Consider the following 23535-nt stretch of genomic DNA (forward strand, 5'->3'; position numbering starts at 1 on the left):
AGGTAGAAGCTAGGCTAGCCTGGTCTACATAGCTAGTTCTAGGACAGCCAGGGCTTCACAGAGAGACCCAGTTTCAAAAAGCAGCAAAATGTTTGCTCAGTTCACTTATCCACATGTTGTTGGTGCTTAATTTTGGGTTCTTAATTTGGGGTATTTCTCATCTGTGAGACGAACAGCTGGCAAAGATTTTCTCCCATTGTTAGTCTCTCTACCCTGTTGCTTCTTTTGTTGTGCATAAGTTTTTAATCTGATAAATTCCTGCTTGTCACTTTTTGTATGATTTTCTGAAGTAGAGTCCTATTCAGAAAGTAATTGTCACTATCCTGAAGTGTTTCTTTTATTAATTTCAGTAGTTCAGGTCTTGCAATAAGTTCACTTTGAGGACTTTTATGAAGTAAGAAAAAAAGACCCAGTTTCATTCTCAGTGACTCACTACCCACCTAGTTTTCCAGGCATAATTTATCAAAGCTGTCAATTTACAATTTATTTTGTTAGGCCTACTTGTGAATCAAAATGCCTGTATACTCATGAGGGTTTCTTTGTTGCTTTCTTTTTTTTTTTTTTTTTTCTGTAACCTGTTCCCTCGGTTGTGATTGTCATTGTAAACTGAGCTTTATGGAGACTCTTGTAGGAAGATCGGTGAGGTGTATTTCTGGGGGTGTCTGGGTAAGGCAGGAGGGTCTCTTTGAGTTTGAGCCTAGCCTGGAAGCCGGGGATACATAGTGAAACCCTGTCTCGAGAAACTGAAAATAATTTATTCCCATTGTGTGAAAAGTCCTTCAAGATTCAGTAGAACTCTTGGAATGCATTTTCTTCATGTTGCTGATTGTAGTATTCCCTACAAAAAGCTGTCAGCATGTTTGAAGTAGTTGAGTTGGCCAAGTGATCAGATATTAGATGATGAACTTAACAGCTCTTAATTCAGTTCTCGAAGTGTTGCTTATATCATGTTGTTAAACATTTTGGGGAAGGGTTGAGACCTTTCTGTTAATCATATCTGGCTGCAGGCTTTTGAGTATTTTAGTACAGCTATAAAAAACTGCTCATCAATATAGTGAACATACCTCTCAGATACAGTGGGTTCATAAAGCTGTAGTAGGTCAGATTTACCAAACAGTGAACAGGACCATTTTTTGACAGAAACTTGACATTCAAAAGTACTTTGGAACTTCTGACTCCAACCACTGAGCTGGTTGTTGCTGACTGTCATATATGAGCCCATTTGTTATAGCACATCATAATCTATTTAAGAAATGATTTCTTGGTTGTTGCATACAATAGGAGGAAATGGAGATTCTTGGTTTTTTTAATTATTTTTAATTTTTGGTTAGTTCGTGAGGTACCCCACCCACTTAAAAATCAAACTTTTTCAGGCCAGGTGGTGGTAGCACACATCTTTAATCCCAGCACTTGGGAGGCAGAGGCAGGTAGATCTCTGAGTTTGAGTCCAGCCTGGTCTACAAGCTCCAAAGCTACCAAGAAAAACCCTGTCTCGAAATCAAAAAAAAAAAATCAATTCCAATTTTCTTCAAATACCAAATGACTACTGAATATTCCATACTGAACTCTTTGGTCACTTTTTAACAAATGATCATGGATGCTTGTGCTCACTTGGTCTTTATTTTATTAGCTTTGGATATCCAAGCCCCCTAGCTTCTGATCTTCAAGACTCTCCTCTCCTTTGCAGACATCTCGGTTCTCCCCTGTCTTATTTGTAATTTTTTTTAGCAGTTCCTGAAACAAATGCAATGTTGATGTTTATTAGAGTTCTGTTTGCTGCTTTATCAACACTTGAAACTCAATTAAGAAAATTTACATTTTGTCTAACATTTCCATAGTATAAAGTATGAGTAATATTAGCAATAAATGTGAGGATGCGTATTAAAACATTAATCACTTGTGTTAAGAACGTATTTGAGATCCTTGTGTATAATGAAGTTGTCTCTTTTGATATCTTTTTTTTTTTAAAACATCACTTAAACTTTTCTAGGCGGCCTTGGCTGTATGCTTTGAAGGTGCTGATTTGATGTATTTTCATTATCATTTGTCTGAATTTTGTTATTTTTTTCTCTGGTTATTTGAATGACTGATTGTTCATTTAAGAAAGCATTGTTTACTCTCCAAATATTTGTTTGTTTTTCTCTCTTTCTTCATGCGTGCTCATGCTTCTCTGTCTCTTGATTGGAGTATTAGTTTATCCATAATATGTTTTAGCTATGAGGTTTCATTGTTTGTTCATAATTTGGAAGTCCTATCTAAATGTGGGAGCGTAATCGAAGACTCCCACTATTTGTTAGGACCTGTGTAGTCTTCTATCTTTTGGTGTTTGTTTCGTGGTATTGGGCTCTACTCCAGTATTAGTCCATAAATGTCTACAGTTATGGGAAATCCCACACTAGCTCAGAATTGAGAAATAGATGGTTATTTATTTAGGGGTAAACTCACAAATCAAAATTTTCTGCTTGGACAGAGAATAGAAACTGAATCCAGTAACTGGAAAGAGAGTGCAGACAGAGAGTGCAGGCGCATGCTCTACATCAGCTTGTATGGTTTAAGGCCACGCCCCAGTGTGCGGGTAACCACTGGCCATAATACTTCCCATAGAACACAGTTGTTATTCTTTGAATTATTTTCTCTATTAATTAATTTTCTCTATTAATCAAATATAAGTGCCCTGATATGAAAATTCTTGGTTGTTAACTATATCTGATAAAGAAACAAAAAAACAAAACTAAAACCTAAGCAGCTAGGTGCACTTGGTAGGAATTAATTAAATCATTTGAAGTGGAAAGAACTATCCTAAATCCAGATCTTAGGGTGGGAAGATCCATCTTAAATCTGGGTCACACCTTCTGGAGATAGCCTACATAAAGGATATGGAAGAAAGATGTTCTCATGTTCTCACTCTTTGCCTATTTGCCCTCATCCTGACTGACAAGTTCCCTTTCTCTGGTATCAGAGCTTACTTTTTGATGCTGGCATATACTTTGGAGCATTGGTGACATCCAGCCTCCTGGACTGAACAGCTGCTTGATTCTTGGACTTTCTGTTGACAGATAGCCATTGTTTACTAGCTGTACCACAAATCTAAAAGCCACTCTATTCTGTTTCCCTATTTGTTCTGTAACTTTGAAGAACCCAGACTAATATATTCTCTTTTTATTGCTCCTAATTAGCTTTGGCTTGAAGTTTATTTTGTTTGATACAAGGATAGCTCTGCCTGCTTATTTACATGGTAGTTTTTTTACTTTTGATAGTAAATTTTTTGATCTTTGCTAGCTAAAACAATTGGCTCATCCAAAACACAGACTACAGATAATAATTAAGGAATGGGGAAGGAATTAATTGAAATCAAAAGAAAAATATTCAAAATTGAGGAAGCAAAGCTGTATCTTTGAAAAAGTTATTAAGATTGACAAACCTTTAGCCGGTTTGACATAAAGAAAAGGGGAGCCCAGTATGGTGGCAGAGGCAGGAGGATCTCTGACTTTGTGGCCAACCTGGTATACACAGAAAGGAAATCTAGGACAGCTAGGCCTACATTAACAGACTGACTCAAAACAGCAGCGAAAAAAAAAAAAAAAAAAGGAAGGAGGAATAAGAAGCCGCAGTTTTAAAAAGAAAACACTATTAGACATTACTGTGAAAATGAATACTCTGAAAAACAGGATAGCCCAGAAGAAACGGAACAATTTCAAAATCTGCATCACCTACTAAAATTAAATTCCAAAAATGTAACTTAAAGAAACCTACTACAAGCAATGATATTAAAGCTGTGATTAAAAGTCTCCCATTGAAGAAAAGCCTAGATAGGACCAGACTGAGTCACTGTGAATTCTGTCAAACTCTCTAGAAAGAGCTCATTCCCATTCTTCATTTGTGCTATAAGATAAAAAGTGAAGGAGCAGTACATAGAAATTTATTCCATAAAGCCAGTATTATTTTGATACCAAAATCAGATAAAAACAGAAGAATGAAAGAAAAATTAGGAACAAGACAAGGATATCCACTCTCCCCCTTGTTTGTTTGTTGTTTTTTGAGACATGATTTGTCTGTGTAACAGTCTGTAAACAAGTAGGTGATTGTGTTTTATTTCTACTTAAGTGATGTGCATAGTAATCTATTTGAAAAAATAGAGTGTAGATTATTTTTAGCATCTCTACATAGAACATGGCTAAATTTGTTACCACTTAAAAAGCTGATGCCAATAAAAGAATAACTTGTAAAACTCAAACAACTAAAATATCATACCTGAGGACTCATTTTCAAATTCAGTAGACTATTGAATTGTTTGGGTAGATCCTTGATTGGAAATAGATTTATATTTATTATCACACAAGAATCTTCCCCCCCCCCTTTTCATCTTGTTAGTGCTTTTTGCAATAAACCATCTTTGCTTTTCCTCGTTTTACAAACTGTCTTTATAGGGGATTGATTTAGAAAATTGTCTGAGTCCTTGTTTTGCTTTTTTAAAATTAGACTAGATAAATGCACTATTTATACACCTTTATATATTTATTATGTCTGTATTTAGTTTGTGTATGTTGTCCATAGGGTGGGTTTATGTTGCTAGAGGGTTATCTTGTTATGCAGAAAATACAATGCTGCCATTCTTCTGGGGCAGTCATATGTATAACGCTACCTTTGAATGATTTTTAAAATGTTCTGTCTCTGCGTCCATTAACAAGTGATTTCAGGTGATTTGAACTGTTAAAAAATTATCATTTTATGCTTAAATGTGGTGTTTTCGTATGCTTGCTACCTTGTAACTCATGTGAATATCCACTGTTGGATATTTTATACTTGAGTAATTTTTTTTTCCTTTAGAAATCAATGTGGACAGAACATAAATCACCCGATGGAAGGACTTATTATTATAATACTGAAACAAAACAGTCTACCTGGGAAAAACCAGATGATCTTAAAACACCTGCTGAGGTAAATGTTTGAAGACTGAGAGTCAGAATTGTTAGATAGCTTGAGTATAGTCCATAGAATTTTAAATTAAGCTATCCGAAGAGCAGTTCTTACATGTGACAAAGAGTTAATAAAAAACTTTTGGTTTACTATTGTCTTATGTTCAAATATGTCTTGAAGAATAAATTGAAGGGGAAAGCAGTTTTTTCTCAATGGAAATGTGATTGGTTTTTAAAAATTATGTGAACAGTTCCAGTTGACTGTGGGGTTTGATGTAATGCAATGAAACTGCCTATAAAATACTGTCTTGTCTTAGAGATAATATTTTCTCTTTGTGAAAATGCCTATGAAAGCGTATTTATTTTGTGTTATACATTTCACCATTCAAAATAGATAAAATATGATGAAGTTAAGTTTGAAGCACTAAAGCAAGCAGTATTGCATGTTTAGTACTCAGTGTGCTTAGGAACAGGTAATGTTTTTCACTGAAGAGTGTAAGTTTTACCCAGCCAGTGGTATTCCATTTTTAACTTAAATAAAGAACTTACAACAGTAACTGTATTTTCCCTGCACCCCCCAAGTCATCTAAAGTACACAGGGCTTGAGAAGGAAGGCTGTTAGAGAACATTTTATTCCCTGTTTATTTCTTGTTCATATGCACACATGCTCACAATGTGTCTTATAAGTATATTTCTTACCTTTGACAAGTTATTCTCTTCAGAAAGATTAATGGAGAAGAATCTAAATTCTGTAGAGTTACTATAAAGGTTAAATGGTGTATTAATTTAATTGACAACTTTGGTATTTAGAGTTACACAGGTAGACAATGTTTAGTGAAAATGAGTGGATAGTCAGCAGTCCTGAACATGTTATTATTTGCTGAATGTTTTCCCCTTCTTTAGCAACTCTTGTCTAAATGCCCGTGGAAAGAGTACAAATCTGATTCTGGGAAGCCTTATTACTATAATTCTCAGACAAAAGAGTCCCGATGGGCCAAACCCAAGGAACTTGAGGATCTTGAAGGTAAGATGGGAAAACAACTCTATTGGGAAGTGTTGCCTATATGCCAGTCACTTAGAAACAGCCCTTCCTGAATAGGGATATTTAAACTAAGGCCTTATTCAAATTGGAAAAAAAATTGTCTGCACATTTTAAATGATGTAACAGTTTTATGGGCTCTTTATTTTCTTGTTGCTCTAGATCTCAGTTCTATAGATTTTAAATAGACTTTATTTGATTTGATTCCATTGAAACTAGGATACCAGAATACCATTGTTGCTGGAGGTCTTATTACAAAATCAAACCTGCATGGTGAGCTGCTTTGATAATTCATTTTCTGTTATATTTAACATTTAAAGTATGTCACTAATTTTCACTAACCTTGAATGGATGAATCTGCAGTGAAAGACATTAATTCAAACAATCACTTTTATTTAAGAGTTATATTATAAATGAGCTTTGAAGTTACACTTTGTGTTGAACAAGTTGACATACAAACTCATTATCCTTTTGAATGTTGGTGCATACATGGAACATGTGATTAAGCTTAATAATGATAGTGGGTAGTAGTTGATCTTTAATAGCAATTATTTTTTTCATACATTATCAGTATACATATAAAATACTGATTTTGTTTTATATGTATGTAATATTATTAATGTAATATTAATATGCTTTTTATCTAAAAGTTAGGGTAAATAAATATTTCATTTAGGGAAGGATAGTTTTAAACATTTTCAACTATTCACTACCTTTCAAAATTTAGAAAAGATTGTTATCTAGCATAATACTCAGAGAACAAAAGCGGACATTGTAATTAAGAACTCTTCTTAAAATACGATCTTTTATCATAAACTGTTCTAGATTAGCTAAGCAGAAGGTTATGTGGGGATTTTTGCATTTAGTTAAAATTTCAGAAATATTTTAATGAGTGATAACATTTTTTAAATTATGTTTATAAATTTAAGCTTATCATTGCTTACATGGAGCGCCTCATTCCTAGTGATAAGAAATTAAAGTATGTGTCTTACCACCAAATTTAAAGTTTACCAGAGCCTAGAATGAAAACAGATATTGAGTGCTCAGATCTTTAAAGCTCTATCTAAACTGTCTGAGCATGAGTTAATAATGTTATCAATAGTATCCCAAATTGCTCACTTAGTGTCAAGCTCATTTCTGATATGACTACAAATTGTTGGTTTGCATAGCTGCTAATCTGCTTGTAAGTGCTAGTATGAAAAATGGGACAAAAAAGAAAAATGGGCTCAAATTTCATGAGTATGATACCAATTTACATTTTTATCTTTTAAAAAAATAGTCTTATTCCTGGAGGCAATACTATTGTATTCCAAAATGCTGAGTATTTTTAGAGTGATTGCAAGGCCAGCAGCCTTTGAAGTATCAGCACTAGGAAAGATTGCTGAACTCTTGCTATTGCCAAGTTTTCATTGTTGTAATGAGGCCTTGAGGAAACTAAAGCAAACACTTGCTCTTTAAAGTGAGTTTTAAATTGTTTTTCAGGTGATAAATTCTATAAGATTATGGTACTTTCTCCTTTTAGAGTTTGTTTTCAGTGGTTTTATTTAAAAACTAGTTTATGACTCTTCTTTTTTCTTTAATAGCAATGATCAAAGCTGAAGAAAGCAGGTAAGCGATTTTGAAAAATAGTACTGTTTATAAATTTGGCCCTTTTCCATGACATTCTTGTTTTAGTTGTCCTCTTTAAAAAAAACTATTTAACAGGATTAGGCTAATGGTTTGATGTGTTTGGAAGATTATGAGTGGGATAATATAAATGTGTGTGTGTGTGAGTGTGTGTGTGTGTGTGTGTGTGTGTGTGTGTGTGTGAGTGTGTGTCCTCCATTACACTAAATTTATTTTATGGTCTGGAGGAATAGACCCAAGGTTTTGTACATGTTCGCCCTCAAATACTGAGCTATACAGCCCCAGCCCACAAAGTTTTCCTTTAATTTTTAAATATAGATTTAAAGTTCTTATTTTTGATATATGTCAAAGAAGATATTATGCAAAAGAACAGATTGAGATTTTCATGAAATAATTGAATGTTAGGAAATTAACTTGTATGGGCACTTATTTCATGTTACTGTGCAGGTATGCGAAATCAAATAATGGTAGAAGCTGGAAGTGATAACACATATAATACTAATTCCAGCTCTACTCAAGAAGGTCAGAGCCACAGTATTGCCTGAGTCCCATGCATCTGAGCCCAGCATAGGCATCCTGGCAAGATAGTCTCTAAAACAAGCATAAAATTAATATTATTTTTTTTTGTGATATTTTTGGGTGATTTTTTTAGTTTACTGTCAATGAATTTGTTTAGCCCTTTATTATTCCTTTAGTATTATTTTAAGATTGGCTTTAGTTAGTTTTACTGTTACAGTATTGAAATGACCATTTCTCTCTCTTCCTCCCTACTTCCATACCTTGTATTCACTCTCTTGCTGTTTCTCTGTTTTACTGTGTAGCAAGCAAGAAGAATGTACTACATCATCCATAGCCCCAGTTCCTACAACAGAAATTCCAACCACTATGAGCACCATGGCTGCTGCAGAAGCAGCAGCTGCTGTTGTTGCAGCTGCTGCAGCAGCTGCTAATGCCAGTACTTCCACCACACCTACTAATACTGTCGGAAGTGTTCCAGTTGCTCCTGAGCCTGAAGTTACTTCCATTGTTGCTACTGTAGTCGATAATGAAAATTCAGTAACTATAGCCAATGAAGAACAAGCACAGATTGCTAATACCACGGCTATTCAAGATCTAAGTGGTGACATGTCCAGTAGTGCTGGAGAAGAACCTTCTAAACAAGAAACTGTAACCGAGTAAGTTTTATAACTCTCAAGAGTTCTGAAAGTCAGTGCCTGACTTAACTATAAGAACTTGTTAATTTAGTAAATGAAATAAAAATCAAGGCAAAAATGAAAAAAAAATCATTTTACAAACTTCCAGTATTTTAAATAAAGGCTTGGAGTAAGCCCTAATTAGTTTGCTCTTTAGAGGAATGTGTCTGTTTTCCTTCTCTGATTTATGTGCTCTGTTCCCAGTGCTAAAGAAATGGTATAGATTTCTGTTGAGCACAGATGAGTTTTGGAAGGTGAAAAGCTCTGCCAAATAGAACAGAATTAAACTTGATTTCATTCCTTTTGGTTATTGGTGGTGCTTGTTTTTAAGCTTATTGTAAATAAATTGAAAAATACAAACAGCTTTGTTGAAAAATGCCTCAGATAAGAGAAGGCACTCTATAGAAGAGTCACCAAAAGGCACTCCTTGTAATGATTGCAAAACTGCCTTTTTATACCATATGAGCCAAGATATACAAAAAAGGTAAAAATGGATGAATAATCTGACCAAACACTATTATCCAGTTAATATTTAGTCATATTGCCTCCATCTTTACTCCTGTCAGTGTTCTTTCTCTCCTGTTAATTTCACCAATAGCTGTATAATGTTTTAATACTGAGATAATTAAAAGGAAATGAAATGGTACATTAGGAGGCAATTAAGAGTAGAGGCAACATTTTCTTTTACTCTTTTTACCTTAACTGTGCATAAATTTTAAGCATTTTGTGTGGGCGTGTATATGTGTGCATTTATACACATGTATATAAGATATTTTCTGTATCCATAAAGGTCAAATGATAGGACGTAAGCTTTGGAAATATCATTCTACATTTTATTACTGAAATTTTTGAGCACCAAAATACTCAGATGCTCAAAATACCTTCTGCAACTTGGTATGATAATTACATGTAATTATTTCAAATCTATATATATATATTTGAGTTACTTTTAATGCATAATCTGTTGTATGTTGCATAATCAAATTGCTTCCAAATGATGAGAGATTTCTGTGATCATCACAGATGTTTTATGTGATTATTTTCATTCTTTTTTATGAATATGGAATATGGAAGGCAGGTTAATTGATTTTTCATGGTTTTAAAAGGATTTTTCCTAATAAACATTCCACTATAACTCTTGAACTATAATCTTTTAATGATTTTAATTAATTTCTGTGTAAAGGATACTTAAAGAATGATATAGTGCATACATATTACATTCTTATAGCCATATTTATTGCAGTGTCATTTCCATTATTTAAACTAAATTATTTTCAGTTCAGTGGACCCCAAACAAGTTGTTGCTAATTCTGTATTATATTAATTCTTTCTGAAATCAGAATTTAGCAGTCTTATGCACAACTTGTCAAATAATATTTAAGGTCTTCTGGTTTAAACAATGACTTGGTGCTTGTGCCATAGTACAAAATCAGCCAAAAAGAAGACATAGAATTATTGCTAATTGCTATATTCTCTTAATACTATGTTTAAAGAATTAACTAAGCTGACTTTTGCTAATTGATCACTTAGATTGTTCTGTATACCCTTTTTAGCTTTCTGTGTACATGCAAAAATAACAGGTTTATTAGAGCACTAATATGAAACATGTGAATAAATATAATAAGCCATTTATTACCCTGGAGACTAGTGGCACAAGTCACCTTAGTGTCTTCAGATAGTAGTATTTTCAGGGTTCATACAAGAAACTTTCTTCCAAAAATTGGCAAGTTTTAGCTCACAGTCAAACAGTTAAATGATTTTCTAAGCAGAAAATAGTTATTGAAATTATGAATAGCATGTTTAAATTTCTCTCTCTCTAGTTTTACTCCTAAAAAAGAAGAGGAAGAGAGCCAACCTGCAAAAAAAACATATACTTGGAATACAAAGGAGGAGGCAAAGCAAGCATTTAAAGAATTATTGAAAGAAAAGGTATTATAGACTTTTTAAGTAACCCTTAATAATTCATAATAAATGTTCATTTTGGTGCCTTTATTTAAAATACTAATCTCTGAACTTTTGTAACTGAAAACAAACTAAATTTGTTGTGTTTTTATTAAAGAGTGCTTTTGGAAATTCAACAAGGTATTAGTTCACAATCATACTTTTTGCCTTGATAAATAAGACTTTTATTTAAATTATTGCTTATCTTTTAGTTGGTGGTAATGCAAAAAATACTGTTTCAATTTCAGTGTGAACTTTCTTTCAGTCAATAACTGTATCACAAATTTGCTTCATTGAAAATTTTAGGCAATAAAAAATCTGCAAAGGGGGGTGCTTGATACTTACAGTGAGTGTTAAACTTGCTATCCTATAATACCATTCTCTCTGAAAATTTTTTATTTTTTTTTTAAATAATTTTCAGCGGGTACCCTCCAATGCTTCATGGGAACAAGCTATGAAAATGATCATTAATGATCCTCGGTACAGGTAGTACAGCAATTTTTAAATTAACTTTACGTTAATCTTAGGACATTTAAAATTGTGTAAGAGAGTATAACTTTGTAGTAAACAGCTGTTCATAGCTATGTAACTAGCATAAATAGAAGTATTTAATGTATGCTATGGCCTAAAGTCCAAAAGGCTTATTCTACAATTATAGCACCTTGTTCCAAATGAAATTAGAATATTTTAACGCTAGAACTTGCTCTTTAGAATAATTTTGTATCTTTAATAAATTACAGACCCTTTCTTAATATATGCATCACTTTTTTCTAAAGCACTAGCATTTGATTCTCCAGTCTTTATGTTTATTCTTGTATGATTTTTTTTCTATTATTTAGTGCGTTAGCAAAGCTGAGTGAAAAAAAGCAGGCTTTTAATGCCTATAAAGTTCAGACTGAGAAAGAGGAAAAAGAAGAAGCAAGATCAAAATACAAAGAAGCTAAGGAATCTTTTCAGCGATTTCTAGAAACTCATGAGAAGATGACTTCCACAACCAGATACAAGTAAGGTTTACTGCTGCAGGCCCTGTTGTTCCTGTCGTGCTTCTTGCTCTCTCATCCAGAGTCGACGCTAATGAAAACAGCGTGTAAATGAGGGTGCAGCAATTTCATAAGATAGCAAAAAAGGGCTATTTATAGTACAAAGCCTTACCTAATATGAATTGTTCTAAGAGAAAAAAGAGGCTTTTGCTCTTTTTTAAATATTTTATTGAGTGTTATAAAGTTATCCTGAGTACTGTATTTGTGAGCTTATAGTGAAGAGAATGTCCATTTCCTGTCTTTGAGGGGAAAAAAAAGATCTAAAATTATAGTGATACAGTAAGCTAGTAACACTTGATTTCATAATCTTTAGAAAAGCCGAGCAAATGTTTGGGGAGATGGAAGTTTGGAATGCTATTTCAGAGCGTGATCGGCTTGAAATCTATGAAGACGTTTTGTTCTTCCTTTCAAAAAAAGAAAAGGTGCGTTTTAAATTACCAATATTTCAACATTCTGAGTAAGATTTTTTTCTTTATTTAAATTAGTAAAAGTTCTAACACCAGTTTCTTTAATTTCTTATGTTGTATTTGTATGTTGTATATCATATTGATTCATTAGAAGCTATGTTAAGAGATAAAGTGAGTAACTCTTAAATCTTTTTCCCCTCTTAGTTACACATACTAATAAGTGATTAAATCATGGTGGTGCTGATTTATTCCAGTATTTATCTCTGTTAAATTGTTTTGCATCTAGTATTGAAGGATACATAGATGAAAGTGCAAGTATTACTAAAAGTTAAGCATAGTTGAATTTCAGTGAAAACTTGGGTATTTACATGTTATGAATGTACACCGTAGCCCTCATAAATTGTATCTGTACTGCATGCTGGTAAGGACATGTGTTTATGGAATGAGGATAGAAAAGCAATACAGGTTTTTGGATTCCAACTTCAAAGAGTGATGGGAAACGGAAGGTAAGGACTCTGCTACACATTAAGAAAGAACAATAAGAAAATGAAGCATGTTACATTTATGTTAGAATATCTTAAGTAATTATAATTCAGATACCTTGTTTGAATGTTAAAGGAATTATTCGAACATTTCTTGTAGGAACAAGCAAAGCAGTTACGAAAGAGAAATTGGGAAGCCTTAAAAAACATACTTGACAATATGGCTAATGTTACGTATTCTACTACTTGGTCTGAAGCCCAGCAGTATCTAATGGATAACCCAACATTTGCAGAGGATGAAGAGTTACAGAGTAAGAACAATGCCTACATAAGGAAAATAGTGAGAAGCAATACCCCTCAGTGGAATTGCTCTGACTTTTTATGCAGTTGCCAGCTTAACTTTACACAAGGATTTGTATTTTTGGAAAAAAAAATACTTTATTTTATAATGGGTTGTTTCTAATTGAATTTTGCTTTAGGGAAAAATACTTTTCTAGAGATCCAAGTTACCTTTAACAGATAATTATTCAAATATGTAATAAGTTAACCATTTGTGGATTACTGGTGTCTTGTAAACAAAGTAAAGCAGCTACACTTAGGAACTCAACAGTGACTGTGGCAGCAGTCACACCTGCAGAAGACAAATAGTAGCATATGGAGATGGGTGTTGGCTGCAGTTTGCATAGCTGTAGAATGTTAGCAACTACTGAGGCTGCTGCAGAGGGAGGCAGTTTTTTTCTGAAATATAGCTCCTGATAAATTTGACCACCCTTAAGTGGAAGACCCTCTATCCCAAGACATTGTTCTTGATGGGTTTAAATAAGTGTGGAGTGGTAGGGACCACAAAGTTAGCTGAGTAAGTGGAGAGTTTTATTTGTGAAGAGGCGGGGGGATGAATATCATCAGAATACACACAAAGCTCTTAGAACTAATAAAAACTTGCATCAATAAAATAATGAAAATCTATTTGGGATTAAGTATAACATTGTTCTGTTAGTTCATTTTGTCATGTGCATGTGCGCTTCCCTTTATTCTTTGTAGTGTTTGAAGTCTTAAAATTTGTATCATTACAAGATCATGTCCAAGTTCAAATGCAAGTATTTTTGAGCACTGAATTTGAACTTGTAGAGTTTAATGCAAATAGTTAAACTGCTATCTTTGTTAACATTTCAAATTTATTTCTTTTTTATCTGAAAAATACTTCAGACATGGATAAAGAAGATGCATTAATATGCTTTGAGGAACATATCCGGGCTTTAGAAAAGGAAGAAGAAGAAGAAAAACAGAAGACTTTATTGAGAGAAAGGAGGCGGCAGCGTAAAAATAGGGAATCTTTCCAGGTAATAGAAAAATGCCTTTTCGAGTTTAGTTCTGTAATATAGTCATTGAATTTCAACAAGGATCAAAACAGCTTTGAGATCCTTGTTTCCAGTTCACTACATAAACTTTGTTTTGGACCATATATGTCAAACTCTGAATTTCTATATTTTAGAAATTGTTCTTGGGTATTTGAGGCAAGGCTGTAGCAAACATTATTCTACTTGAACATAAGATTTTAGCTGAGAAAAATAGCATGAGGGAAAAAGATGAATAATGGATATATGATTCCCAAAGAACATGCTATAGTACAATTTAGGAGTGTAACAATTAAGCTCTTATGGGAGTTTAAACACTTTGAAAGTAGTGTGTTTTTATGTCTAATTTTAGATTTATTATATATATGAGTTTACTTCCTACATGTGTGTATGTACCGTGTACTTGCCTGATGTTCAGATCCCCTGGGACTGGAGTTAGAAGTGATTTTGAGTGTGGATGTTAAAAACAGAACCTAGGTCCTCTGCAAGAGCTGCTTCTGCCCCTAACCCTTTCTTTGGATGGTTTGTTTATCCTCATTTGTGATCTAAAAACATTTTTACTCCCATGAAATGGCAAATATTCTTTGTACCTAAAAATGTTGGATAGCACTAATAGAAGCATTTGTGATTTTATTAACAGGTTTTAACATGTTTCTGTATATTTCTAAGGATTTTTCAAATGTATTTATTCCTCTTATACAGATATTTTTAGATGAATTACATGAGCATGGACAGCTACATTCTATGTCATCTTGGATGGAACTGTATCCAACTATTAGTTCTGACATTAGATTCACTAATATGCTTGGTCAGCCGGGTGAGATTCTTTTCTTTCCATACCTAAGCTGGTAGTTGGAGTGGAGTGGAGGGTGAGGGGCAGCGGTTGGTGGGGTAGGTGTGTGCCTTATTTTATGTTTGTTTTACAAACAAAAAGTAATTGCAGCTCTTGGTTAGAGCTAGCTTTTTGACTTCTTTAGTTTTTTCATTAGGATCAACTGCACTTGATCTTTTCAAGTTTTATGTTGAAGATCTTAAAGCGCGTTATCATGATGAAAAAAAGATAATAAAAGACATTCTTAAGGTAAATAAGACACTTGTCCTTACCTATTTGAAAACATCGATTCATTCCTTGGAGTTTTGTGTTACTTATAATAAGATTTCTGTTTTTTAGGATAAAGGATTTGTAGTTGAAGTAAATACTACTTTTGAAGATTTTGTGGCGATAATCAGTTCAACAAAAAGATCAACTACTTTGGATGCGGGAAATATCAAGTTGGCTTTCAATAGTGTAAGTTTGATTATCACACATCTAGATTATTATTTATCTAAAAATTACTTAAAGTTGTAGGCTAATGGGATAAGATACTATGAATGGATGTATAAGGTAAAGTCAAACAAAATTTATAAAAATGATGACTGTCTTACCTTTTATTGTTATAGGTCAAGTTCAAACATTTATAAATGATACTGCGATACTGCTTTTCAGAACAATGAATATTTGAAACAGGACTTACACTATCATAACTTATTAGATATGATTTTTTGATAGTTACTAGAAAAGGCAGAAGCCCGTGAGCGTGAAAGAGAAAAAGAGGAAGCACGGAAAATGAAAAGAAAAGAGTCTGCATTTAAGAGTATGTTGAAACAGGCTGCTCCTCCGATAGAGCTGGATGCTGTTTGGGAAGATGTATGTATACTCATAAATTGTCTGTAATGGGGGCTGTGCCTTACAGTTGAAATACACTAAGATTATTCATAAACCATACTAGATATGTCAAAAGTCTTCTGTGATTTGAATTTTAGAGAGGGTTAAAAAATGTTTGAACAACCGCCACCACCTGGGGTTAGGGATTCTTTGGGGTAGCACCTGCTTTCTTGGGACTCTGTAGGTCAGGATGGCCTTGATCTCAGAGGTCTTCCTGATTCTGCCTCCAGACATGCACTACCCTGACCTGCTAGAATTTTTTTGAAAGACAAAATATGCACTTTAGGGCTTATCACAGTTTTACCTATAGCTCAGATACCTTTTAGTCGTGATAAGATTTTCTTGGCATTATCATATATTCATTCCATGTCATTGCTTTTCAGATCCGAGAGAGATTTGTAAAAGAACCAGCATTTGAGGACATAACTCTAGAATCTGAAAGAAAAAGAATATTTAAAGATTTCATGCATGTGCTTGAGGTAATTCTTAGTTTACTGTGACATAAAAGGTGAAACTTTGAATTTAAAATGGTCAAGCATATTTCTTAACATGCACTGCTGTTTTATACTTCTGATCAAGGAGAGTGAGTGTTTTCTTTCTGTAGAATTGTTTCAAATGAAAAGCAGGTTTGCATGGCCTTATGAAAGCTAGCATCAGATTTGCTGTTTGTTTGTCAGCCACATAATAAGTTAGTAGCTAACAATAAGCCTCGGAATATCCTAACGTTTTCTTGGAAAACAACTAAAAATAAAACTTTGTTTCAGAAGCTGTACTCTTATTAGATGTGTGAACTAAGTTCTCACAACAAGTCAGTGATGTTACAAATAAGCCAGCTGTGACAACTTGAAGGAAAGGGTTTTTTAGCTGTGCTATTTGACTCAACTGGAGTTAAGGAGACAATTGAACAGGCAAACTCGTTCCCTGCAAGTGTAAGAACTGGAGTTCATATGCCCCAACATGCATAAATTCAGGGAGGATATGGTAGAATGCCTGTTATCCTAGTGGTATGGCTAGCTATAATATCAGAATCTTCTGTTTCTGGGTTCCAATGAGCTATATACCTTGCCTCCTCGGTATAAGGTGGAGAGCAATCAGTGTAAACTTGTGAATTCCATGTATAGTTGCATGTCCGTTTGCACACACTTACACCCACACAAACTGAGACCACACATTTGTATACACGTTTTTTTTTTTTAAAGTTCACTATGAAGTCGGTTCTAGACAACTAATGACTTAAGCCAAAAGATAGCATGCATTTGTCATAGTATTGGTGTGATAGCACATGAGTAATAAAATTATTATCTGTTTTTGACTTTGTTCTTGATTAACATCAATGTTAACAAATTGCTCTGTTACCATGAACTCATATGACCTCTATGACTGGTCCTTGTTGGCCTTCAGTTGTTTATACTACCTTAGACCAATAACATTTGTATTATATAGGATCCTCACAGAAATATAGAACCTCAGGCTCAATTCACGTAAATCTTGCATCAGTTTTAATCATGCCCAGATTCTTAAACATTTGACTGTATTTGGAATTTTGAGATAGTGTGCACTAGAGAGTGTATTACCTATCTTTTCTTAATTCAGGAAACTTCCAGGTGCTGAAGAGATGGTTCGGTGGGTAAGAGTGCTTGCTGTGGAAGTATTAAAAACAGTTTAAATCCCCAGCACCCACTAAAAAGTAAAGCATGCATGGCTGTGTGTGCCTGTAACCCAAGCACAGGGGATGGCCAAAAATAAATCTTAGGTGCTTCGCAGCCAGCTACCATAGTCAGAACAAGGGATTTCTGATATAGTGAGAAACATGTCTCGAGAGAAAAGTTAAAGAAGATGCCTGTGTCCTCATCTGTCCTGCATGAGTCCACGTCCTCATATTCTCATGCATACATCACACACTTAGGATCTTCAGCTGTGTGATTTTGGTGATTATGAACTAGAGCTAATGTAGTGAAGTGGTAATGAAGCTAAAGATGATGGCATAGAAAAAAGCTGAACACTTCCAGATTTTGAGACCAGTTAAATTAGGCCTTGAGAAGATGGATTCCTTCTTAATCATATTTTCCATTTCTATTTGACCAAAGGTGGTGTTTTCTGATACATGGGTATAAGCATTAGGAATAAGCAGCTTTTACTGCAGCACCTCTACTTTCTAAGTAACCTCATAAATATTTTATGATTGTGTATGCACATGTGTAAGTCACAATGTGCATTTGGAAGTCAGAAGTTCTCTCCTGCTAACATCAGGGTGCGAGAGCTAGAACGTAGGTCTTGGTCTTAGTGGCAAGCACCTTCACATACTGAGCTGTTTTGTAACTGTCCCCATGCCCACAACAAGTTGTTCATTGTTACGAACACAGTTACATAAGTATTCCCTGTCTGAATAAATATGAAATGCTTCTCAGGATAAAAGAAAGAGAAATAGGTTTTGTAAATCTCAGTTTAAGGATGCCTGTGAGGTTTTACCTTATATCAGTGCTTAGCTTACTAAACAAAATGCCTAAATGTATTATTACATCTAATCATTATGGAAAGAAGTTATACCTTTCTAGGATATAATACTTTTCCTTACCAACCTTTGACAAAAAGCACCTCATTTTGTAAAATATCTAAGGTGTAGAATAGCTAATAAGAATAAGAAAAACAATGATTTCTTATACAGTTATTGGGCACCTTGTCCTAACAAGGTATTATTTTTTTTAAGATCTCATGTGTTGAACTTGTAACATTTTTGTGTGATTGGCTATGTAAAACAAGTGCAGTTCTTTAAAGTTTTCTTTTGCCACTCTAGCATGAATGCCAACATCATCATTCAAAGAACAAGAAACATTCTAAGAAATCCAAAAAACACCATAGGAAACGCTCCCGTTCTCGATCGGTAAGGATGTAAATTGACTGTAACATTTTACCAAAATATTTGTGAGCTTTTTTTTTTTTTTTTTTTTGGTTTTTCGAGACAGGGTTTCTCTGTGGTTTTGGAGCCTGTCCTGGAACTAGCTCTTGTTTGTGAGCATTATTATGAATGAATTTATGTATATTGTTTAGGGATCAGAATCAGATGATGATGACAGCCATTCAAAGAAAAAAAGACAGCGATCAGAGTCCCATTCTGCTTCAGAACATTCTTCTAGTGCTGAGTCCGGTGAGTTTTTTGGGTTTTTTGTTTTGTTTTGTTTTTTTAACTAAACCGTGACATTTTGATTTCCTCATTTTTTTACCTTTTTTTTCTTTCTGTGCTCTACAGAGAGAAGTTATAAGAAATCAAAAAAGCATAAGAAGAAAAGCAAAAAGAGGAGACATAAATCTGTAAGAAAGTTTCTATTTCTTAACAATTGCTAGGCTTTGATCTAGAAAGGATTCATAGGGCCTCTCATCTAATTCTTTATAACCATTTAGCTTGGCATACAAGAACAGAATGTATAGGTCTTTTGCCTTAATCCTTCATTAAAATCACAAGCTTCAATCAAAAGACATACACCAGCTGTAGATGTATATTAGGTTTACACAGGAGTCTTTCAAAAATGTTAGTGCTTGAGTCCTACCACAGGTGCATGCAATTAGATTGGTTGTTTTTGTTTTTCCTGCTGCCCACTAATACTTGCCCCAATCTAACACAGAACTTTTATTTAAGCACTAATGTTTTAAATAACTTGTCTTTTCGTAATAATTTTGATGAAGAATTATGCCCCTGTCAAACTTGTACATGACCTAGTAAGCAGCTTTGTTAGCCTTTACATAGCTGTATACATAAACCATAGTTAAATTTGCTTGATGGAAAGTGCACATGAGCTGAGGGTGCAGCTTATTGGGGTTGTTGCTTGGGGGGGGGGTGCCTGGATTCTAAAGAATAAGTAGTTAAACTGTAGTTATTCTTACCCTGTAGTTACACTATGANCCCTATCCAAATGTAATCCTTCCTACTGGAAACACTGCTTCTAACTCTTTCCCATGACAATGGAGAAATTCAATCAAATCTCGGGTTCAAAGTGCGATATGTGGCACACACCTTTAATCCCAGCACTCAGAGGCAAATGGAGGCAGATCTCTCAGAGTTTGAGGACAGCCAGGGCTACACAAGGAAACCCTGTCTCCAAAAACCTTAAAAACAAATAAAACTCTGGTGTTAACAAATTACAATTTACCTCTCTAAATACACTTAACCTAATAAATGTGATATTCTCAAATATTGCCTACATAAATCTATTTTTAACAGAATGTTATCAAAATTCTGACACGTTCATTTTTATTTACATAGGATTCTCCAGAATCAGATACTGAACGAGAGAAGGATAAGAAAGATAAAGACCGGGAAAGCGAAAAGGACAGAAGTAGACAGAGATCAGAGTCAAAACACAAATCACCTAAGAAAAAGACTGGAAAGGATTCTGTAAGTACTTTGAATTATGTGTTTCCTGTATGCACAAAAATGAAAGAGGGATGTCCTGTTTAAAACAGAATTGTTTAAAGAATAGGCTCTTTGTCTTGGGTCTGCTAACATTGAAGAAAGGATGAAATTCTCTTCACTGTTCCTCATGAGTGACCATCTATTTGAGTCTTTTAGATTTATATTTCTTAAAAAAGAAAGTTAACAGCACAAAATATTTTTCGCTTTAACCCAGAAAGAAAGATGTGGTCTGAATGGTGAAATACCACTAAGAAGTAAATTGAGCACTTTGTCCCGGGTTTTCAAATTATCAGGGTTTCTCTGTGTAGCCCTGGCTATCTTGGATCTCAGAGATCTACTTGCCTCTGCCTGCTGAGTGCTGGGACTGAAGTGCAACTGTGCCTTGCCTTCTCACTGTAAGATTAAGAAGGCTCAAATCAGGGTCCACAGTCATCTTGTTCATAACTCAATAATTTTCTACAATGTAATTTGATTATATCCAACACTTTTTATCAGCTCTTCCCAAACCTACCCCATTTTTTAAAGTCTTTTGAATGAATCAGTCACGATCTCCATAAAGAGTGACTTATTCTCTGTACTTACTTCTTCTGTAGCACTCGTTTAAACAAAACATCTTACAGGTGCACTCCACTTTTCAAAGGGCATATCTCAGAAATGATGCAGTATTAATCTTGTTTATTTGAATCTTTTCTGCTTATTTGCATTTGCGCATAAGATTGCAAGTGTTTACCCAAAATCTCTTTAAAATTATCAAAGAACATGCTGCCTAGGAAGTGAGCATCTGGCTTCCATTAAGTAAGATTGTTTCATATTTAATTGTGTGTAAGGAAAAAAACTAGTATATACAATTTTTCCTTGATTACAAATTTTAGCATAAACTGAAGTAGTACCATATATAATCCCAGTCTTTGAATTTTTCTCTAATGAGATCCAAGGAGTACTTAATAACCCATAGTTGGGCTTTGGAGTTTTAAAACCCTGTGAAATGTGTTTAAGTGAATGAAACTCCATGTCTGCTTTGAATGTTGTAGTTACTTTTTTTTCTTAATATTTTCAGGGCTAACTTTATAATTGTGCTGAATGTCTTCGCAGGGTAACTGGGACACCTCTGGCAGCGAGCTGAGTGAAGGGGAACTAGAAAAGCGCAGAAGAACACTTCTGGAGCAACTGGATGATGATCAATAAATTATACCAAATATATGTTTATAGTATGATTTAAAGTCTAATTCAGACCAGGGATTATTTTAAGTTCAATTTACAAAATAACACTGGGTTTTAATTGTGTCACAGGAAAAAAAAAGTGCATTTATGTATTGTTATTGTGGACTTTATAAAAGCAAAGGAAATTGAAAATAACTTGATTCTGTATCAAGAATCATATTTTCCTACAGTCATAACTGTCTTTCTGTGACCCTTTCCTAGGGCACTGCAGGATGGATTAAAAGTGGCAATTTACTGATAGCTGCAGACGTCTCTACTTTGTTCTAAGTCATGAGGTGATTTGATTTACTTTATAGAAGTTGGATTTTGACGATATAATGAACATTTTTTTGATAATGTAGTACAAAAAAAGCACCAGCAACCCATGATTAGACTGCTTTTTTGTGCACTACTAAACTGGTTAAAGCCAACGTTATCTTTTATGGTGAGCTCTTAAGAAATGGGTGTTTTTGCTGGAAACTTGGTAGACCTTTACCTGGTGGTGCTAATGAGCACTGCTGTAATAAAGCCACCATTATTTTTTATGAAACATCTGAATACATTTTAAAAAAGGCTATGAGGGCATTATTTTGAGCATCTATTTTGAGGTGATGTTTTAAAATAGCTAACATCAAATCAAATTGTAAATTACTTTAAATATATTGCCTTAAGGACCTACTAAAGAATGTGCCACCGAACCTTTGAGTGATAGTTGAAATATCCTTGTGGGGAGGGGGGGAGAAAAATCAATGTTGACTGAAACATTTTCTTTGAATTTTTAATCCAATCTTTCTCTTTCACTTTTTTTTTAATTCCATTGAGGAGGTTGTAAATTGCCTTCCTTATTCACTGAGAAGTATTGAATCCATGGTACACAGTCTAAAACATTTCTGATTTCAATATTTTTGTACATTTTTATCTATGATTAAACCTTCTCTTATAGTGTGCACTAGTGTTTATTTCTACACAACTACTCAGCGCTAAGGAAACTGTATCATCATTTACAAGATAATAAATCCCTGAAATTTTGTTTCATCCTTCCCATAGTAGCAATATTACTTTTCTTTTTTAATATTTAGGAATATGAATTAGTGCATTTCAGGTCCTTAAAAGTGTTTTCATCTATAAATTTCCTATGGGATATTTTAGAAAGGCAATGGCTTAAAGATAGAATACTCTGTACGTGCTAACTTTTGAAGGTTAGTGATGTCGTTTATACTATTTTCCTTCAGTGCAGGAGGGTATTTTTGTGTGCGTGTATGGTTGTTTGTTTGTTTGTTTAAGTATAATTTAGCACTTAGTCTTCTCTTTCATCTTAGGTGTTATCTTTGTTCTTTTCATTTGATCGCACTGAGATTGTCTCTTTCAAGCTGAGATTTAGATAAGACAAATTGTTTCGTTAATTTAAGTGAGTTGGGACAGATCAGTACAACTATTTTTCCATCCTGTCCAGTGTTTTAATTAAATCTAGTGGCCACTCAAAACTCAAAGGGGAGATTCTTTGTTTCTAACCTTCTCCTTGCCATGTCATTTTCTGTTGTGAAATAAGACATGACTTTGAGTAAGATCACTCTTTGAGAAAACGTTAAATAATCAGATTTCTTGCTTGAATTTAGTCCTTCCTCCATTGTATGTTACTCAAAATACCTAAGTTTGGCAACAGAATTAACTTGGATTTAATTTTCAGAGGTGCCAGGTTAGCAATAGTCAAGATTGCTAATGAGTCTGAGCACCTGATGTGGAGATCGGAGGTAGTCTTTAAATCATGCATATGATATTGGAGGGAAACCTGTAATGTTTCACAAGCGAAATTAGAATCTGTAAAACTTGCTTTTAAAGTACAACCTTAAGTTTTTAAAACATTTGAATAAAAAGCTATTGATGTGTTTTAGCATGTCCTCAAAATAGATTTCTGTATTTATAATTTCTCCAAATTTTCAGATCCCTACAAAACATTATAAATTGCAAAATATCCCTGCATTAACCTATGCAAACCAGACATAGCAAAAAAAAAGTGATTAGCTTGATTAAACAAATTTTTAAAGGCAGTTCTTGTAAATATTACTGTGAACAGATCAATATCATAACAGAACCCTGTTGATTTAAATAGAAGTTTTATATCAGTGTACTGAATTTTTACTGTAGGAAACTGGAAATGTAATATCATTGCTATAAAATATGTAAATCAAGTCTATTCCATTGTCTTCTTTTAATTGTCCCATT

The 23535-nt window shown here is 34.0% G+C and overlaps 1 protein-coding gene across 8 annotated transcripts in view; it reads left to right on the forward strand.

Moving 5' to 3' along the window:
• Prpf40a (pre-mRNA processing factor 40 homolog A) overlaps window positions 1–23501 on the forward strand; it is a 41539-nt gene extending 18038 nt beyond the window's left edge. For 2 of the 8 annotated variants that reach the window (XM_050139989.1, XM_050139993.1), the window contains exons 6-26: window positions 4828–4938; window positions 5820–5940; window positions 6175–6228; window positions 7539–7563; window positions 8403–8756; window positions 10595–10703; window positions 11137–11201; window positions 11555–11719; window positions 12069–12177; window positions 12805–12955; window positions 13851–13984; window positions 14702–14816; window positions 14977–15080; window positions 15171–15287; window positions 15549–15686; window positions 16088–16183; window positions 18499–18585; window positions 18753–18849; window positions 18952–19013; window positions 19963–20094; window positions 21205–23501. In XM_050139989.1, coding sequence (XP_049995946.1) covers window positions 4828–4938; window positions 5820–5940; window positions 6175–6228; window positions 7539–7563; window positions 8403–8756; window positions 10595–10703; window positions 11137–11201; window positions 11555–11719; window positions 12069–12177; window positions 12805–12955; window positions 13851–13984; window positions 14702–14816; window positions 14977–15080; window positions 15171–15287; window positions 15549–15686; window positions 16088–16183; window positions 18499–18585; window positions 18753–18849; window positions 18952–19013; window positions 19963–20094; window positions 21205–21297 — 2439 coding nt within the window. In that variant the 3' untranslated portion in view covers window positions 21298–23501. The remainder of the gene's footprint in view (window positions 1–4827; window positions 4939–5819; window positions 5941–6174; window positions 6229–7538; window positions 7564–8402; window positions 8757–10594; window positions 10704–11136; window positions 11202–11554; window positions 11720–12068; window positions 12178–12804; window positions 12956–13850; window positions 13985–14701; window positions 14817–14976; window positions 15081–15170; window positions 15288–15548; window positions 15687–16087; window positions 16184–18498; window positions 18586–18752; window positions 18850–18951; window positions 19014–19962; window positions 20095–21204) is intronic. The other 6 variants (XM_050139991.1, XM_050139995.1, XM_050139992.1 and 3 more) reach the window with 4 other exon arrangements.
• The last annotated feature ends 34 nt before the right edge of the window (window positions 23502–23535 follow it).

The sequence above is a fragment of the Alexandromys fortis genome, unplaced genomic scaffold (genome assembly GCF_014885135.2).
Source record: "Alexandromys fortis isolate MF-2015 unplaced genomic scaffold, M_Fortis_MF-2015_v1.1 scaffold_33, whole genome shotgun sequence".
Taxonomy (NCBI): Eukaryota; Metazoa; Chordata; class Mammalia; order Rodentia; family Cricetidae; genus Alexandromys; species Alexandromys fortis.